The following is a 21,305-nucleotide window of genomic DNA, read 5'->3' on the forward strand; positions in this document are numbered from 1 at the left end:
TCAAAAGCCATATCGCGTGTCCTCATCTGAGCGCAAAATCATTCATGAGCAAGTGGAGGACATGTTACAGAAGAAGGTGATGCAGGAGTCATCTAGACCTTGGGCTGCCCCTGTTATTCTTGTACGCAAAAAAAGAGGGTTCGTGGCGATTCTGCGTCGATTATCGGCGTCTAAATTCTGTTACGAAAAAGGACGTCTATCCTCTTCCTCTCATAGACGATGCCCTCGACTGCCTCTCTGGTGCGTCCTATTTTTCTTTTCTTGATCTCAGATATGGCTACTGGCAAATTCCAATGGACCCTGCGGATAAGAAAAAAACAGCCTTCGTAACGCCAGATGGCCTTTATGAGTTTAATGTTATGCCATTCGGGCTGTGTAATGCGCCAGCTACATGTGAACGCTTTATGGACAGTTATGCGCGGCTTAAAATGGGACATTTGTCTTTGCTATCTGAGTGATGTCGTCATATTTTAGGAAATCCTTCCAAGAACACAATAACCGTCTAGTACGCGGCTTGAATTGTCTGCACAACGCCGCCCTAATTCTAAACTCGGAAAAGTGCCGCTTTGGAGAGCGCTAAGCGCTGGTGCTAGAACACCTTGTCAATGGTGATGGTATAATGCCGGATCCCCAGAAAACTGCCGCTGTTGCGTCTTTTAAACCCCCGCAGACAGTGAAGGAGTTGCGCACTTTTCTAGGGTCGTGTTCGTATTTTAGACGCTTTATACATCGCTTTGCTGACGTTGCTTACCCATTGACGTGCCTTCTCAACAAAAACTCCACTTTTGACTGGACACCAGACTGCGATGCGTCATTTCATCAACTGAAGTTTCTTTTAATATCGAAAACCATCCTACGTCACTTCGATCCTGCTGCAGTGACAGAAGTTCACACGGACGCTAGCGGAATCGGTCTCGGGGCAGTCCTTGTCCAACGGCACGATGAACGAGAGCATGTTATCGCGTACGCAAGTCGTACCTTGAGCAAGCCGGAGCGAAACTACACAGTCACCGAACAGGAATGCCTGGCTGTAGGTTTCGCTGTGCAGCGTTTCCGTTCATATTTGTACGGGCGGTCGTTTACTATCGTAACTGATCATCCTTCACTCTGTTGGCTGCGGAACCTTCGAGACCCATGTGGCCGCCTCGCACGCTGGGCCCTCCGGTTATAGGAATATGACTTTGCCGTGGTGTACAAAAGCGGGAGGCGTCATGCAGACGCACATTGTCTTTCTAGGATGCCAATGGCCACGACTGGACCTGACAGTGACGATTTCGACAATTTTATATCGACCCTCGAGCCAGCGTTCCCCGACACGAATGTTTTCAAAAGGGAACAGCAAAATGATAGCAGTCTTCAGCCTCTCTTTGCCGCCGCCCAAGCCAGCGTACCTACAAGCCGTTTTTGTGTACGTGATGGCCTCCTATGGAAAAAGAGTTATTCGCCTGTCGGCCAGCGATACCTACTCGTAGTTCCAAGACGCTGTGCACGGACGTATTGCGTGTTGTGCATGATGATCCAACTTCTGGGCATTCGGGATCGGTTCGAATACTCCACCGTGCTCAAGAAAGATTTTACTGGCCCAGAATGCGCTCGACGATTGAACAATGCGTTGCCAGTTGCAAGCAATGTCAACGCCTCAAACGTCCAACTGCAACTCCATCTGGCTTGCTGCACCCTGTGAAGACCCCGACAGCTCCGTTTGATCAAGTAGGCATTGACCTCGTAGGTTCGTTTCCGAAGTCCGTGGATGGAAATCGCTGGATTGTAATCTGCGTGGACTATCTCGCACTTTACTGTGAAACCGCCGCTCTTACATCCGCTACGGCGCATCAGGTGTCGCTTTTCTTGCTGCACTCAGTCATCTTACGACACGGGCCGCCACGAATTGTCATCACTTATCGGGGCCGACAATTCACTGCTGATGTTATTGAAGAGCTCATGCGTTTATGCTCCGCAACTTTCCGGCACTCGACGCCATACCATCCCCAGACAAATGGCTTGACTGAGCGCGTCAGCAGAACGCTTATCAACATGCTAGCCATGTATGTGGACGCAGTGCATAAGAACTGGGACACCATACTACCCATCATCACGTATGCGTTTAATACCGCCACGCATGAGACGACTGGGTACAGTCCATGTTTCCTGCTCTATGCCAGACCGCCACGCTACCCCTTGAATACTATCCTGCCCTTCACAAGCCGTGAAGACCCCTGCCTGGCCGAGACCCTCTGTCTCGCCGAAGAAGCTCGGAGAATCGCCCCATTACGGTCTGGTGCTTCACAAGAACGTTCTAAAGTGCGATGCGATGCCAGTCACCGGCGGGTGACGTACTCTGTAGGTGATTTAGTCTGGCTGTGGCGTCAAATTCGGCGACGCGGCCTACATCAAAAGCTCTTGGCCCACTATGACCGACCATATGTGGTTGTCAAACGCATCAGTGACTTAACTTATGCAATAGCCCGTCTGACAGCATCGGGTCGTCGGTCTGCCAAAACCGAACTATGGCATGTTGCCCGCTTGAAGCCGTGTCAGCCTCGCACGACTGACGAAGACGCCCTGAGGGCTTCGGCTGAGTAGGGGGGAAATGTCACGCTACTGACGACAAGGAAGGATTGTGATGGTGTAAGAAGAGAAGGAAGAAGCATTGGTTTCTGGGGGCTAGTAGACTTCACCTTGTCCCTCTGCAACAGCACTCTAAATAAGCATCCTCTTTCTTATTTTACCGTAACAATATTTTACATTCCCTTACCAGTGACTTTAATAGCTTACGCAGATGATCTCGCAATGCTTCTGCCCGGTGATAATGAAAGAGATCTGTTATTGTATGGAAACCAATTTTTAGAATATTTGAGCGAATGGTCGTGAAATAATAGTTTAAGAGTAAATGCTAGGAAAAAATGCAATTATTTTCCGTCCAAAGAACAAGTCTATCTTAATTAACTTTAATCTCATGCTGGGTAACATTAGAATTTGAGCTGTATAGACAGTGTAAAATGCCTCGGTGTGGTGCTCACGGAAACCCTGAGTTGGAACAATCATATGAACACTATCCGCAAGAAATTAAACCGAGTCAATGGCGTCCTATGTCCAGCCAAGATAAAAATAATGAACACTTTCATTCTATTCTTACCTATTGCACAAGTGTACCAACACAAGCTATTAGTTGCACAGAAACATGCTGTCAGATTGATTGCAAATGTACCATGGCATTCTCATGCGGTTCCTTACTTTAAGCAATATGGTATTTTGGCTGTTGATATATTGCACCCGTTGAAATAATTACGTGCATACAAAAATGCAGTTAAAACAAATAATCAACTGTTGCTTACAGCCTTCAATCTACATCAATACACACCAGTGTACAATACACGATGTCTTTTACATTGGCCTCTGCCCTTTGGCCGTACGTCATATCGTAAGTAGTCCTTACCCTATAATTTAGGAAATTACCTTAACATATTGGCAGAAAATAATATATGTATAGAAGACATCTCAAAAAATAAATTATTATATGTCACGTCTAGTTTCAAGTGAATTGTGGAATAATTGCGAAATCGGTTTGTTGCATTTTAATGTATGTTGTTTCTATAATTTATGTGCAGTTCCTTTATTGTGTACGTGATCAGCGTTATACTGTTGTACCTTTTCTGTCTTTGTGCTGATCGGGATGTTAAGTACACCTTAAGTTTGATGTTCGCGAAACACACTGCTGCCCATGTATTCTTGGGGCACTGGGTGCTACCTCAAGCTGCATTATGCAGCTTTTTGCCCAGTGTCTAACTTCCTACTGTCATATGTGTGGACAAATAAACATTCAATTCAATTCAATTCAATTAAAAAAAACCATGTATTGTGCGTTATTCGCTCACGTTGAATTAGCAGTCATCTAATTTTTGTTCTTTTCTGTTTTTTATTTACGCGCAGAACATTATACAGAACACCAGCATTCACGTGGAGAGCGCGAAATAAAGCGGAAAATAATTGAATACGATACTTTTGCGTTCCACTTCGGCTTCGCTTCCAATTACTTAAAACCTTCATTCATGCTGCTAAATTAGCCACGACAACGGATATGCGCGGACGTACCGTGATTAGCGCCATTACTTGATTTCAGTTTGCCCGAAATATAACGAGCGGCCGTTATTTTGTGATTTTGGTTCGTATTGAACCGTAAAAGGCATAATTAAAGTTGTATGAGTCAATTTTTATGGAAGAAGTGAGCCTAAGAATCAGACAAATACGTTGTTTTGTTAGAAGTATGACATATATGATCTTTTTCCTTTCATTTGTTATAACCTCCTTCGAGAGCCTTTGTTTCCCGATTATGTTTTGGCTGCGTCATTTTTGGCCCTGACAGCTTTCGGGCCACACGGGAAGGGGGTTGCAGCCACTTATTGTTTTTATGCCAATAAGAACCACAAAATGGCAAAAAGGAGTCCAATTGTTATGATTTCCCACGTCCGACACCCGCTTTTTTACGCGTTTCTTGGCGTCGTTCTGTTTGCTAGACGGCGTCCTCTATAAGAAAAACTATGCTTCCACAGACATTGAGTGCCTGCTGGTGATCCCAACGCCGCTCCGCACCGACCTTTTGCAGGCATGCCACGCGAGCTTTCTGCCGGGCTTCTCGGTTTTCCTCGGACCTTGACACGGGTACGACAGAAGTATTACTGGCCGAAGCTTGCGGCTATTGTCAAGCGATCAATGAGTGGAACCGGCTGTCAGCTGGCATCACTGAGTGCTGCACGGAAAATTTATTTCTGGCTTTTTTATCAGATGTGTGACGTAGCGCCCAGTTCTCTTGCGTGTGGTTTCTTCATTACTTTGTTTTTGGGTTTTTTCACCACTTTGTTCGTCGCGCAGTTGCCCCCTTTAGATGCATGTTTCTCATTCTGCATTATCACTTGTGTCGTATTATTTTCTTCATTTTTATGTATTTTTATTGTACTGCTGGCGTTTCTTGCAATGTTATTTGTCATCCCCCCCCTGCAATAATGCCTTCGGGCGCTGCAGGAATCTGTAATAAATAAATAAAGACGTGCCGTGTTTGCCAACGTCAGAAGACGCCGCTTGTCAAGCCGGCTGGCCTGCTGCCCCCTATTTATCCTCCTCGAGTACCTTTTCACCAAGTCGGTACGGACTTGCTCGGGCCATTTCCTACGTCATCATTGGGCAACCGGTACATAATAATCACCACTGATTACCTCACCCGCTATTGTAAAGCCAAAGCACATTCCAGTGGCACCTCTACTTATATTGTCAACTTTTTCATCTTTAACCTAGTCCTTCCTCACAGTGCCCATATATGGTCCTTTTTAGATGAGAGAGGCACGGCACTTATTTCAGCGCTAACCCAGGAAGTTATGCGGCTCAGTGGCACTTGTCATCGCAGATCAAGAGCTTACCCTCCTCAGACGAATGGCCTTACTGAGCGACTCAATAAGACGATTGCCGACATGCTTTCTATGTACGTCGATGAAGATCATAAGACCAGATACTACCGTATGCAGCATTCGTATATAATACCGCAGTACAGGAAACGACCCACTTCACACCGTTTCCTTTGTTGCACGGTCGCGAAGCCATTACCATTCTGGACGCAATGCTCCTGCCAGATGTTGTCCATAAGCTGACCAAATTGTGCAGCAATTGGTGAAGCTGACTGGAGTTGGTGCTGAGGCCGCGTGCAAGCTGGCTAGACTGAGAATTCGTACACAGCAAGCTAAGCGGGCTCAACTCTAGAGCCTTCTTCACAGGGTAGTAATTTACAACCCTGACAATCAAGTTTGGGTGTTGACACCTGTGCGCCAGCGGCGTCGCTTTGAGAAGCTTCTGCGCCGCTACTTGGATGAAGTGTTTCACAAACTCAGCGAAGTCACGAAATAATCCCGTTCGTTACCAATGGCACAATAAGAAGTCGTGCACGTTGCCACAATGAAGCTGTTCCACGCCTTCCATGTGTGCTTTTTTTCTTCCTCTGACTTCCCAATGTGAGATTCATGCCACGGGGAACCAGAATAATACCTTTTCCACCGGGCAATGCCGCAATTTTAGTCACTTACTAGCGCCGTCATGGGGTCAAGCTAGAGAAACTGGCGCTCTTCTTCACTCAGGGAGCGAGTCGGTTCACCATCCGTGCCTTCGTCCGCCAGTAAACAGACTTATTTAGCTATACTGACTTCTGTGACAATATGCACAAGATTAAGGAAATGCTTAACAGCCTCGGGAAAGAACAGCAGTCTACAATAGATAACGAGGCACTAGAAGCGATAAACGGATATATAGTAGGTCAGGTATAGGCAGGACTAGTAGTAGCAGCTGATCCGCACCACGATAGGGAAATGACTAGGAGGATCACACTGAGATGGAGCCATTTTCGAACCACTCCCAAATAATAACTGCCAGCTTACCGGTATCCATGATGAGGAAAGTATACAACAGTTTTATCTTAGCGGTACTCAGCTATCTGGCCCAAATTTGGAGGCTAACAAAATGGGTTCTAGTTAAGTCAGATGACAACGCAAGCACCCATGGAAAGGAAATGGTAGGTGTAACTTCACCAGATATGACGCCTGAGGTGTGGGTCGGACAAGAAATAGTTGCTAGTGGCATTCCACTCATAATCAAGAAAAGGGAATGGGCAGAAAATGTAGAGCGAAAGGAGGTTAACCAATGGTCGCTAAGACTAACAAATTGGATTCCAAGCAGAAAATTAGGTTCGTGGATGAAGTTTTTATGTTTTAGGAAGAAAGTGGATGCAGCTAGATTGGGTTAATTGGGAAAATATGGGAGAGGTCTTTCCCCTGCAGTGGTTATGGTCCGTCTGCTGATGTTTAGGAATAGTTTGGCGAATTGTTGGGACCCTAGAGCAGGCCAGGAATGAGTGACCGAGAGCCGTGAACCAAGACTAATCTTTATTTTTCATGCCGGCCGCTGTGCGCGTCCGTGCTGCGCCAGCGTCTACGGAGCGCCTGTTCCAATGTGGGATCCATAATACAATAACAGTGCTGATTGAGGCCCACAGAACAAGCCAAATTGATAGGCTATCGGCGACCAGCACAGGCAGGCAAGTTCTCCGAAACCTCAAACTCGGGCTTATCCCCACAACTGAAAACAAAGTGGACATCCCGGAAGTGTAGAAAAATACTTGGACGCTTAAGCCGCTCCCCAAAAACATGAGTTGTGAGTATAATCAGGGGAGGCGTGAAGCCAGGGCAAAATTTATACAAAATAACTATGGCAGTAAGACAGGCACATATTACGTGCACAAGAATGCTGAATTGGGCGAGTTGGTTCGTTTGCATTTTAGAAAACGTAGCACAAAGAAGACAGGGACAAAATGAGGGATACATGTGTGTATCCCTCATTTTGTCCTTGTCTTCTTTGCGCAACGTCTCCTAAATGCATATTACGTGGATGCAGCGGATCCGACCGAGGACGGCATCTGCACCATTGCTGTTGGGAGGAAGGCAGGCGAACGGTAAAAACAAATGACGCGCTAATGTCCGACTTAATGTCCGACTTGCAACAGGCCGGCCGAAATTACGCGTGGGGTAGGAACTCGCCCGCAGAATATTATTTACACATACGAGCAATTCAGGTACTAGTAAAAACATTATATGTAACTAGTAAAATCTATAGTAAAAACATTATGTGGGAGCCCGGTTGTCAGGGCGTGGAGGGGAACGAGACTGCTCACACGGCTGCACGAGCGTTCCTCCGGTTCTACCGCAGCAACCACATCGATCCCGCTCATGATTTATGCGGAGATTACAAATCATTTACGCCTCTGCAGAAGGGCACTCCTGGGGCCCACCAAAGGTATCGACAGGTCTGAGGAGTGCCAACTTAGACGATTCCAAACCGGGTGTTTTCTAAATCACGCCTTACACGTGGACCCGACATTCACGGGTAGGTGCAAATTCTACGGGAAGTATGCTGATCTATACCACATGGTGTGGGCCTGCCAGCAAAACACAAATATAAACGTTATAAGACAGCAAACTAGGGAGGGTTGGGAGAAGGCCCTATGCAGCTCAGACCTGGAGGCCCAGCATGCCCTGATCCAGATAGCTCGGGCAGCGGCGGCGGCCAATGGCGTTCGGGACTAGGGTTTGCAACCCAGCGCCATAGCCATACGCACTTCCCTTTCCCAAATCATTTTAGGGTCAATGAATGTTTTTCCTCCTACTCATGCGTTCTCCCATGGGGAAATAGGAACCATCGGCTTTCGCCGCCTTTCAAGAGCAGCGCGCACATGTAGGTCGCTGAAGTCTCTTAATATCCGGTTCAAAGGGTATGATGTTGCCGTCAGCATCGCCATTTGATCATGCAGACCATACTCAGAATTATTACGCAAAATACAACGTGCATGTGGGACCTCCGTTAGTGTGGACAGAAGCTGAAGATAGAAACGTCTGCACGAACTACATTGGAGAGGTAAAAAATTGCGTCTTCACTGGGAATCGAACCACCATCTCTCCGTTCCGGAGCCAAGCGCGCAAACCCCTACTACACTCCGGGGTCCTTCCTAATGACGCTTTCATAATTCCCCTTGTCTAGCGTACACTGCAAAAAATGTGTGTGAAATTACAGCATTTTTAAAGAATATTTCTGCCCCCGTACAGAGAATATCAGTTCTATACTTCATTGACCGAAATAAGTTCACGAAAAAAAAAAAAAAACAGTAATTTTCTGTTTTCCAGCTGAAACCTTGATTCGAAGGCAGACAACTCGACATATTTTTGCAGCCTGTTCCATTTTCTACCGCAAACAAATTTTTACTTGAATAGAAGGTAAAACTGGATTCCAAGGGAAGGAAAGCGTAGCAGGGGGCGGCAGAAAGTTATGTGGGCGGATGAGATTAAGAAGTTCGCAGGCGTCAAGTGGATGCAGCTAGCACAGAACCGGGTTAAGTGGAGAAATATGGGAGAGGCCTTCGCCCTGCAGTGGGTATAATCAGGCTTATGATGATGATGATGATGAGAAGGTAAAATTCTGAATAGAAAGCGAAATGGTATGACAACCCTGAAGACGCTGTCCGAAGATCGGCTGCGTAACAATTTCGTTTCGAAAGAAGATAACTAGTGGCGCCACACTGAGGTCCGTTGTTAGTTAGCTGCCTGCTACTGTGGTATCTGTTGCGCATTTTTGCACTTGCCTCATTTCTGTGGCTGGACAACGGCTGTTGCAAGGCCAACCTTATGGGTGCCATCGAATATTGCCAGCGCCGAAAGATATTCGGGTGGTATAGTTGGCAAGGCTTTCGCATTAAAATAGGTTGGTTGGTTTGTACGATTTAACGTCCCAAAGGGACTCAGGCTATGAGAGACGCCATAGTGGAGGACTCCGGAAATTTCGACCACCTGGGGTTCTTTAACTCGCTCTGACATCGTACAGCACACGGGCGCCTTGCTTTTCGCCTCCATCGTGTTCATTGAAGAAATCGGCACTTAACGCAATTTTATTGCTGTTACAGGCAGAAAACGTGAAATGAAAGAAGAGTGAAAATACATATATATATTTGCATTGTTTTTACTGCGACAGCAAAAAAAAAAAACAGAGAAAGAAGAAGCAAAAACGCCGTATAACAAAAAATTTGTGTCAAATTACAAAAATTTTCTATCAGTTGTAGAAAGAGAAAACTGTAAAATCACAGAAAAAAAATAGAAAACATAACAGAACAGAACATTTCTGGCAGGGCAGCTGCCAAAAAATTTCTGTATTTTTCAACAAAAATTCCTTACAGTGTAACGACGCCGGTGGGTGCTGAGGAGAAGGTCAACAGTAGCAGTAAGAAAAAAAAATGGAAAAAGGCGCTTCAATATCTGCGTATGCAAAAACAAAACAAATCAGATTTGGAGTCCCTATTGCACTAACACCTGCTGCGCGGATGCTCTCTGTTAACCACACACACACACACCCAGACCCGCAGGCGCGCACACACAGCCACGCCCATACACTGATATAGACCTGCTCGCCACACGCACTCAGACTCTCACACTCACACAAAGTCGCTTTGGGACGTTCAATCCCATTAGCCAAAGCAATCTCACATACACACGCGCGTGCGTACACACATATTGAAGGGGAAAGTTATACACGTGCATGGAGCAGTGCGATTTCCGCAGTATGTATATATATATATATATATATATATATATATATATATATATATATACATAGGATATATATAGGATCCTATATATATATATATATATATAGGATGCGAGAACATTTAACGTACTTGGCCGCTTAAAAAATTATAGAGCGAAGGGTACGCTTCATTTAAAGAAACATTTTATTAGACTCGACCTTTCGACCAGAAGCTGGCCTTCATCAGGAGTGTGAATGCAAGCAATGGGAGTAGGTTTTATATGCAAAGAGTGGAAAGAGAGATAGGTGCGCAGAGTACAATGGCATTGTAGTGATGGGTGGGGTAAAAAGCAGGTGCAGGCGGGGAGTGGAAGAAAGTGCAGGTGGGGAAAAAAAAAAAGACGGCACATGGAAGGAAGCACAGTAATAGGTATGACCCCAGGCGACAAAAGCAGGAATTGTGTGACCTTCATTGTGTGTATGGTGGGGGAGGCTGACATTCCTTTGGGCCACCTGCAGTAAGCTTGACTTGGCCATTTTGGGTGTGTTTGAGGAAGGAATTTACGGGGTAACTGAACTTTGAAGTGGAGAAAGAATACCAGGGCTCTCATTAATACCGGCATGCAGGGCATTAAATTTAAATTTAAAGTACGATTCTCGCTGTTCCCGTTCGCGGTTGCTATGGAAGCCGCTCTGGAGCAGGAAAACTTTGTTTGTCGAATTTGTGACTTTTCTGTTACAGGTGTTTGGACAGGGGAAGGTGGGGGAGAGATTTGCTGTGTGCGCGATGGTTGTTGAAACGAATTCGGAAGGGGTTCTCGGTCTGGCCTATGTATTGCATTTGACACTCGCCACACTCGAGCATATATACCACGTTCCTGGAGTCACAATTCAAATTTCCGCGGATGGAGTGTTTAAAATCAGAGTGTGTGCTCTTTGCCGTGGTCGTTGTTTGCATGTGTTTGCAAACTGGACACCTATTTTTCCCGCACGGCATACAACCCACAATATCTCCTTTATCGATAGTAGAGTGTACTACATAATTTTTTAAATTTTTTGGTCGTCTGTATGTAACCCGCGGAACCACAGAAAAAATTTTGGAGAGGCGATCACTTTGTTCGATGATGTTAAAGTGTTTTTTTAGTATTTTGTTGATGTTCGGAAGGTTGTTTGCGAAAGTTAAGACCAGGTTTGAGCGGTGTTCATTTTGTGCTGATACAATGCCATTGTACTCTGCGCACCTGTCTCTCTTTCCACTCTTTGCATATAAAACCTACTCCCATTGCTTGCATTCACACTCCTGATGAAGGCCAGCTTCTGGTCGAAACGTCGAGTCTAATAAAATGTTTCTTTAAATGAAGCGTACCCTTCGCTCTATATATATTGTCACGTCTCGGTAGAAGACCAAGGAGAACCTAGCAATAGATGGTTTGAATGGTCGACCAGAACAAGTCTTGTGTTCAAGCTTCTTTCACTTCCAGGCTCGCGCTTATCGTCATCTTTTGCGTCGTCTTCTATGCGGCATTTGCCCCCCTCCTTAGGAAGCATCGTCCCGATGAGAACAAAAGGAAGTAGGAGGTTAAGGTCAGACTGAGTGGTATGGCTTCATACGCACGACGTGGACGACGTCAGCTTGGTGCTGGCGTCGCTTTGATGTCGACACCCCGTCTGGCATCACCTCATAAGTGACGTCGGTTAAACGTCGCTGAACAACATAGGGTCCAAAGTATCGTCGCAATAGTTTTTCGGAGAGTCCACGGCGGCGAATAGGTGTCCAGACCCACACTTTGTCGCCAGGTTCGTACATTACATGCCGGTGTCTCTGATTGTAGCGTTGTGCATCGTGCTCCTGCTGATTTTGAATCCGCACACGAGCTAGTTGGCGAGCTTCCTCTGCACGCTGAGCGAATTCCTCGGCGTCCTGGTCGAGATCATCGGTGTCGGCATTCGGGAGCAACATTGCATCCAGCATAGTTGTTACTGGTCGCCCGTGAAGGAGGCTGAATGGTGTCATGCGAGTGGTGTCTTGGGGGGCCGTATTGTAGGCGAACGTAACGTAGGGAAGTATTTCGTCCCAATTCTTGTGGTTTACGTCGACGTACATGCAAAGCATGTCTGCGAGGGTCTTATTGAGGCGTTCCGTCAACCCATTGGTTTGAGGGTGATAGGCAGTAGTTTTACGGTGACTGGTACCACTGAGGCGAAGAACGATTTCCAAAAGTTCGGCCGTAAATGTAGTTCCTCGGTCAGTTATAATAAGTGCCGGAGCGCCATGCCTCAGGACAATGTTCTCAACGAAGAACCTAGCTGCTTCGGCGGCGGTACCCTTTGGCAGAGCCTTGGTCTCCGCGTAGCGGGTCAGATAATCAGTGGCGACAATTATCCATTTATTCCCGGCTGTAGACGTCGGAAATGGTCCCAGGAGGTCCATGCCAATTTGCTTAAAAGGTGTCGCTGGCACTTGAAGAGGGTGGAGTAGGCCAGCTGGTTTTACAGGGGGTGATTTACGGCGCTGGCAGTCAATGCACGTACGTACATAGCGTTTCACTGTCGCCGGCAGTTTTGGCCAGTAGTATCAGTGCTGTACTCTAGCCAACGTGCGGGTGTAGCCTAGGTGACCGGCGGTTGGCTCGTCGTGGCACGCTTGCAAAACTTCAGTGCGGAGAACCGATGGGACGACGAGCAGAAGACTGTTTCCCCCAGGACGGAAGTTCTTCTTGTAAAGGACGTTGTTGCGAATAAAAAATGAAGAGATTACTCGGGCGAAAATCTTCGGCACAACCGTAGTTCGCTTCTCCAAGAAATCAATAAGAGGGAGCAGTTCCTGATCCTCTCGCTGCTGTTGGGAAAGCGTTGCGTCATCTATGACACCTAAAAACGCAGTGTCTTCATCGGTCATAGTGGAAGGTTCGACCGGCGCTCGCGAAAGGCAATCTGCATCTGTGTGCTTCTTTCCAGATTTGTAAATAACTGCCATGTCAAATTCTTGCAATCGAAGGCTCCAACGCGCGAGTCTCCCTGAAGGGTCCTTTAAGTTCGTCAGCCAACAGAGAGAGTGATGGTCGCTGACGACTTGAAAGGGGCGAGCGTACAAATAAGGGCGGAATTTCATAACCGCCCATACCACTGCAAGACATTCTTTTTCGGTTGCCGAGTAGTTCGCTTCTGCTTTAGATAGGGTCCTGCTGGCGTAAGCAATTACCTTTTCCACACCATCCTGGCGCTGCACTAATACAGCACCTAAGCCCACGTTGCTGGCATCGGTATGAAGCAGTGTAGGGGCGTCGTCATCAAAGTGCGCCAGGACAGGTGGTGTCTGTAGACGCCTCCTCAGCTCATTGAAAGCTTGTTGCTGTTCTTCACCCCAGCGAAAGACAGCGTTGTCACGAGTCAGTGAAGTTAATGGCCAGGCTATTCGTGAGAAGCCAGCAATAAACCGACGGTAATAGGCGCAAAGTCCCAAGAAGCGCCGCAATGTCTTTTTGTCCGTAGGTGTTGGGAACTTGGCGACTGCGGAGAGCTTTTCAGGATCCGGCCGAACACCTTCTTGGCTGACGACGTGGCCTAAGAACTGCAGCTCCTCGTAACCGAAGTGGCACTTCTCGGGTTTTAATGTGAGGCCCGCAGATTGTATGGCCTGAAACACAGCTAGCAAACGGAGTAGATGCTCTTCAAATGTAGCCGAAAACACTATCACGTCGTCAAGATACACCAAGCATGTTTGCCACTTAAGTCCCGAAAGCACAGTGTCCATCAGTCTCTGAAATGTTGCTGGCGCCGAGCATAAACCGAACGGAAGGACTTTAAACTCATACAATCCGTCGGGAGTGATGAATGCTGTCTTCTCCCGATCCCTCTCATCCACTTCGATTTGCCAATATCCACTTTTCAAGTCCATCGACGAGAAGTAACGTGCATTTCGTAGGCGATCCAAGGAGTCGTCGATGCGAGGGAGAGGGTACACGTCTTTTTTGGTCACTTGGTTGAGCTTGCGAAAAAGGCGAGCCATGTCTTCCGCAAACATAGCCACGCTCTCATTTGGCTTCTGGATGCGCACTTCAAGCAGGCGCAGCGCATTGTCCCGTCGGTCAGTTCTCGCGAAAGTGTCGACCAGCTGGCAGCGGAAGTCATCCCATGTGGATAAGCTGGCCTCATGGTTTTCAAACCACGTTCTAGCATTATCCTGAAGGGCAAAATAAACATTACAAAGCTTCTGGTCTGCGCTCCACTGGTTGATCTTTGACACTCGCTCAAACTGGTCGAGCCAGTCTTCCACATCTTCAAACGCTTCCCCGCGAAAGCACTCTGGCACCTTGGTGTTCTGTAGAGTCACCGGTGTAGGATTGGTATGTGCCATGGCTTGAGAGGTCTTAGGAACTTGGGCGTTTGAGGAGTCGTTCGGCAGATGACTGTACTCCGGTGCTAGGCCTAGAAGGCGGCGGCTAGCACGATGGACAGGCGTGTCGATGTTTGGGATCCGCTGTGGACTGCCGGAAGGAGTCCTATGCATACCCAGCACCTCCACCAGTGTCACGTCTCGGTAGAAGACCAAGGAGAACCTAGCAATAGATGGTTTGAATGGTCGACCAGAACAAGTCTTGTGTTCAAGCTTCTTTCACTTCCAGGCTCGCGCTTATCGTCATCTTTTGCGTCGTCTTCTATGCGGCGATATATATATATGCTTCTTTGCGAAAAATAACAGGCTGCTCCACAGCCTCCCGGAGCAAGCAAACAGCTGTGGGTCATCGCTGGAGCTTGCCGGCGGCTGCCAGCTTCAAGGGTACAGCAGCTGACGTACCTTGGCACTCACTATTTCAAGGTTAAATACTAGACGCGTATGATGCTATATATATATACACACACACACACACACACACACACACACACACACATATATATATATATATATATATATATATATTGTTACGGACGAAGGAGGAAGAAGAGGACAGTGACGCGGACAGGAGCGCGCACGCTAGGCCCGCAAACAGATTCATTAAACGTCATCTCGCGACCATCGAACATCTTCTATCTGTCCTCTGTTCTCCTGTTGTCATCGCTTGCCGCCACGTAACATTTGGTTGGAGGTGCGGGGTAGGTCATCCCCATCCTCGCCTTGGATCATCAATGCCATCTGTAAGCCGGGACATGCATCGACCGAAGGCCCAGGGATAACGCCGAGCAGCTTCGCCCCAGCCCTTCAAGCCCAGACCTGACCAACTACCACCGCCCAGCCCCCAGCCCGGACCTGAAGACAAGGAGAACAGACGCACCAACCAGAACCGAAACGAAGTACCCGAAAGACCCGAATGACCTGAAGGAACCGATGGACACGAACACGCAACCCCCGCCCAAGCCGCCCGACGTGACCTCGAGACATCGGTCCCATGGACTCTGGTGACGGATGGTTGACAGCTCCAGGGGAGGCGGATCACCCAAGCATCTGACATCGTGCCGGCAAACCGTTCTATATTTACTTCTTCCTCTTCTTCAAGCATCCAGACACACCCATCATCATGCCATGGAATCATCATCGGCAAACTTCCTCGTCTACGATCGGGACGATCGCTTGGTGGCCCCAAGTCATGTTACGGACGAAGGAGGAAGAAGAGGGCAGTGGCGCGAGCAGGAGCGCGCGCGCGCTAGGCCCGCACATAGATTCATTAAACGTCATCTCACGACCATCGAGCATCTTCTCTCTGTCCTCTGTTCTCCCGTTGTCATCGCTTGCCGCCACGTAACAATATATATATATATATATATATATATATATATATATATATATATATATATATATATATATATATATATATATAGATATATAAAATTTTCGTACTGATTCCAGTTTTATCTGGAATCGATGTTTCGACAGGGGCCCTGCCTTTCTGAAGACTTGAGAAAGGCAAGTGGTGAGAAAAGCAGGGCTCCTACCGAAACGTCGACTCCAGATAAAACTGGAATCAGTATGAAGGTCTTTTTCACTTGTGTGTAACCTGTAGCAGGCAAGTACGTCTATTTACTTCATGCTATATAAATAGTGCACAGCCGCGCACCTGTTCGCGCTGGCTTCGGAGCGGCTTGGTAAATTTCACAAAGAAGCACATAACACTGTGTTATCTGGTTTCCTCGGTTGATTTATGCCGCCTCTGACAATGTTGCTTGGTTCTATTAAGGATTTGCTTAATAAGATAGAAATAAATATCTTTAATGGCCATGTAAATAAAAGCTATCTAATCGATAAATTGGAAAGTATACAAAATCGGGCAGCAATGTTCATATCAAAGCAAAATTCTACAGACGCTATTGTTTATCGCTATCGTCGCTATCTACAGCACAGCAAAAAATATTCCCAACCACCCGACCCACTCCCTGCTTTGCAGAAGAGATTAGGAAAATAAGACTCTCGAATTTAAGTGCAAAGGTAATCACATTATTTATTCAATAGCTTAAAGGTGCAAAAAATAACAGACGAACACAAAGGTAGGTGACGGGACGAAGCGCCAACTTCCAACTGATTTTATTTGCATGCAAGAAACGTGCTTATATAGTTCGTCGTCACATGCGTAGGTAAGTCACCTAAAGCTCAGGAACGACCTGATAAGGCGCGCTCCAGGAATATCTTCACAGTTATACAATAAAATTGATGTGTCGCTTACGCACAAGTCGCCTTTCTTTTTTATATAAAACGCTTCTATCAACTCCCTAGCATTCTTATCTTTCCTTTTGCCCTGAATGCGCACATCAGTGAAGCATGGCTCACAATTGCGGGACGGCCATTCATTAATGTGCTTAGATGTGCGCCTTCCTTGTTCTGCTCTACGTTTCTCTCGTGTTCCCTCTTTCGCTCATTCAGGCACCTGCTAGTCTGACCTATATAGGAGTGCCCGCAAGACAGGTCATATTCATATTGGTCATATTCTCCGCGTGCAAAAAAGCAGCTGCTACCTTTTGACTCCTGCCATTCTAAACTTGTGAAACGCGGGATTGCTTCGCTTTGGCTAGAATCGGCACTCAAAAAGTCATGCCCTCACAAAATGCGGTACAGTTTTAATTATCAATTGGCTAGGCTTTTTACAGCCGGGTTCCCCCGTTCGCTCGTGACCGCGGTGGTTGAATGTCTCCTAAACAAGACAAAGAAGGGTACTGGTAGAGCTAAGCCAGAGGTCCCTCGAGAAGAGGTAAGACCAGTGGTGGTGCCATACGTGCATCGTGTGGCCCATAATTTGAAAAAAGTTGCCAGCCGCCATGGTGTCGGCTCGCGTTTTCTGCACGAAGAAAGCTAGGTGGTCTTTGCTCCCGTACCGATAAAGAAAACACCAAGGAACGAGGCTGTGCAACAAAGCACAAGAGACCATTCGTGAAATGTGCTGAAGGGGTTGTGTATGAAATCCCCCTCTTTCGCGTACTCCTACATAGGTCAGACTAGCAGGTGCCTGAATGAGCGAACGAGGGAACACGAGAGAAACGTAGAGCAGAGCAAGAAAGGCACACATCTAACTAAGCACATTAATGAATGGCCGTCCCGCAATTGTGAGCCATTCTTCACTGATGTGCGCATTCTGGGCAAAAGCAAAGATACGAATGCTAGGGAGTTGACAGAAGCGTTTTATATCAAAACGAAAGGCGACTTGTGCGTAAGCGACACATCAATTTTATTGTATAACTGTCAAAAGATATTCTTGGAGCGCGCCTTATCAGGTCGTTCCTGAGCTTTAGGTGACTTACCTACGCATGTGACGACGAACTATATAAGTACATTTCTTGCATGCAATAAAATCAGTTGGAAGTTGGCACTTCGTCCCATCACCTACCTTTGTGTTTTTCTGGTGTTTTTTTTTGCGCCTTAAAACTAGTTAATCATGAACCGAAACCAACTAGCCCAACAGCAAGTGCTTTTAAACTAATCGCAAAAAATTCTTTTTTTTTTCTAAAACATTCACTGAATGGTATGCGCTTACAGCGGACGTAGCAGGTACCAACAGCAACACTTCTTTACTCAATGTATTTAGTTCCACTGTACTTGTTTGTTTCTGTTTAAGCTCAGAGGATCTGATTGCACATTAATGTTTTTACATGTTGAAGTTGCATAAACTAATGCCATCTGTGAAGCCCACTACTCTGTTTTAATGCCTTGGCTCTGCAGGGTACATTATAGACAAAAACATATAAGCGAGTTCTTTACCGACTCGCGAAGACTTTATAGGATGGTAGCAAAACGGTGCACAATGTGGATTTTCCCAGGTAATCCTCGGGGGCGGACGACGCGTGTTTCTGGACAAGTCGATGAAGGATGATGAAGGGCAGCCTGGGGAACGTTCTGATGGGCGAAACCTCATCAAAGACTGGCTCGAAGAGAAGAAGTCCCACTCAGCGCACGTCAAGTACATATGGAACCGGAGGGAGCTGCACGCGCTCAACCCAAACAACACGGAATACCTGCTAGGTGAGACAGCTCAAAGGACAATGGCAGACTGAAAGCGCAATTTTCATTTTTTTGTGACTCAATTTAAAGCAAAAGAAGGAAGGAAAACATTTTTGTCTGCCGTGCCATCTGCTTTCAAATTTTCAAGCAGTGAAACCACACGTTCAGCTTCTACAGGTTCATTTTTTTTACCAGCTAGTTAATGTGCTCACAAGATCTCACCAGGCTTCACTCAATCGTACCGCTTAAACTGATGTCTCCATTATGCGTATGGGCGCTTCTAGCCAGACCTGTTACAGAGGACTTTGTAATGTGGCAGAATTTCTCTCGGGTACCACCGACGCCGTCAAAGCGAGTGGAAAAAGGTATTTCAAGAAGCCTGCTATTCGGCGCTTTCTGCTTGCGTGAACGATAAATTGCCGATGAACTCAAAAACAGTTATTTGCGCTGTTTTTGGTCAAACCCAGCTGCCTTGAAATGAAAAAAAACTGCCACCGTGCAAACTTTTCAAAGCGACCAGTACAAAAGTGCTGACGATGAAGTGATTGAGATGACGCTGCAAATGAGGTGCTGTAGTCAATTAGTGCGCATGTCGTTTGCCCTCTCTTTAGTGCTTTGTGCTTTTTGTAGCATACTGCGAATTTTAACAGCGTCTTGATAATTTTTCTTTCTTGTAACCTAATTTCAAGAATTTACGGTGACTGCTAATATTCTACCATGTTACTAACGCTTAGGACAGTTTTATAGATGGGGGGCAGAAAGCACCTAAAGGGCAAACATTTCTGGGACATCTTGAGTTGCTGCACTGACTGGTGGCTACGTTTGGGGCTTCGTTTTCCTGCGTTGTGAGCACAGACTCCATATGTCAGTTAGTTTCTACTCAAGGGAAACATTTTACACACCGCTGCTGCACTGGTTTAGAATGAAAAACTAGCACTGATCAACAGACTCCTTGAATCTTTTCGTATGTGAGGAGATTTTAGAGTGCGCGGATCTTTATCGCTTGTTTCCGTGCTGACCTCGCAATAAGCGCCCATCTCCTGCAGGCCTCTTCGACAGTGACCACCTCCCGTATTCGTACGAGCGCAGGAGCCTCAAGACCACCAAGCCAAGCCTTCCGGAAATGACGAGGGTGGCTTTGGACATCTTGCAGAGAGCTCCTCGCGGATTTCTGCTCCTTGTAGAAGGTTAGTTGGGCTACATTAACGTTTGTCAACCTTCGTTAGAGTCTGGGACTTGAATTTCGCCTGCAAACATAGCAGATGATAGCTTTGTCGTGAACAATATCAGCGATGCTTTGACAGCTAGTTAAGTTTAGAGGGTAAGCAAAAATTTCAGAAAAACATTGACTTTTTTTTTGTGTAATTTAAAACACCTGTGCTATCGTTTACATAATCCAGTCTTTCACTTACGCACACGCGAAATATTTACTCTGAAAACGACATTTTTCTAAGCCTAGACGGCAACCAGCCACGTCCCCTTTTGACGCCTGCTTGACATCTGTGCGTCTCCTAATCTTAAAAACAAATTTTTGTTTCAGCGCAATATTTTGTTCATGTTTAGCGGAATGGCTGTCACTCATCTGACAACAAATATGCCGTAAGTATATTTTGCTTAGGCAGATAAATATTTAGACGCAGTCAGATGACTCGCGACTCGCGTTATTTTGGTCGTGCATTGGTGTGTTTTCGCGGGCAACCAACATTTTTTTTTATGTTGAAGCTGGATATTTAGCGCTCATTGAATGACGAAGACAAAAAAAAATGGTTTAAAAGACAACGCTACAGCGTGAACGGTCATAGGTCGATCAGCAATGACACCAAATCTCTGCAACACAATCCAGCGGCGGACCGCGCGTGTCTGCATCACCGCATTCAAGTTCAGGAGTGTAAACTGCTGGACTAGTTGGTTCATATTGCGTAGAAAGGTAACCAGCGTAAACAGAAGCCGGACAAGAGCAAAGAAGGCACACACCACTACGTTGGACTTACAACTGATTTGTTCCGATGAAGAAATTCTCATTATTAAAGAATTCGCTGCGCAGACACAGACAACGCATCTCGCGCACCACATGTTGAAATGGCATTTATAATGATAAAAATTGCCCTCCTTTTCGGTGATAATCACGGACGGATCACTGACGCATTTCTGCTTATTCTTTTTGATCAGGAGTGCTTCTAGTAGCTCACGTACCAGTAGGCAAAGTTTTTCGGTGTCGCCTCAGGCGCTCATTCATGAGCAACCTTGGGCACTGGCATAGGAAGTCATTTAGCCTTACATGTCAAGGACTGTAGATGTTTTCACACCGCTAGCATTATCGGTCGGGAAAATCTAAACGTGAGCGTGAGCTACTAGAAGCACTCCTGATCAAAAAGAATAAGCAGAAATGCGTCAGTGAGCCGTCTGTGATTATCACCGAAAAGGAGTAAAAGTTTTTATCCTCATAAATGTCATTTCATCATGTGGTGCCCGAAGTGAGTTGTCTTTGTCTGCGCATCGAATTCTTTAAAAATGAGCATTTCTTCATCGGAATAAATCAGTTAAGTCCAGCGTTATGGTGTATGCCTTCTTTGCTCTAGCCCTGCTGTTTTCGCTGCCTTCCTTTCTGCGCTTTCAAGCTCAGCATGGACACCTTAAGGCACTGACCGTGACAATGGCCTGATTGACATTCACCTTCTCTAGTGTGCCTTCCCCGAAAACTCTTCGTATAAAACATGCGGTGAGGACTTGCATCTGTTTAAAGACGCTGCACGAGAAGGAGTAGCTTGCACGTTCTCCCAGC

The 21,305-nt window shown here is 46.4% G+C and overlaps 1 protein-coding gene across 1 annotated transcript in view; it reads left to right on the top strand.

The window, feature by feature from the left end:
- LOC146201301 (alkaline phosphatase-like) overlaps positions 1–21,305 on the top strand; it is a 200,498-nt gene that overhangs the window by 117,715 nt on the left and 61,478 nt on the right. The window contains exons 4-5 of the mRNA XM_084595755.1: positions 18,343–18,544; positions 19,570–19,710. Of these exons, the coding sequence (XP_084451881.1) occupies positions 18,343–18,544; positions 19,570–19,710 (343 nt within the window). The remainder of the gene's footprint in view (positions 1–18,342; positions 18,545–19,569; positions 19,711–21,305) is intronic.

This window comes from Amblyomma maculatum, chromosome 2 (genome assembly GCF_055883805.1).
Source record: "Amblyomma maculatum isolate TAMU_Amacu chromosome 2, ASM5588380v1, whole genome shotgun sequence".
Taxonomy (NCBI): Eukaryota; Metazoa; Arthropoda; class Arachnida; order Ixodida; family Ixodidae; genus Amblyomma; species Amblyomma maculatum.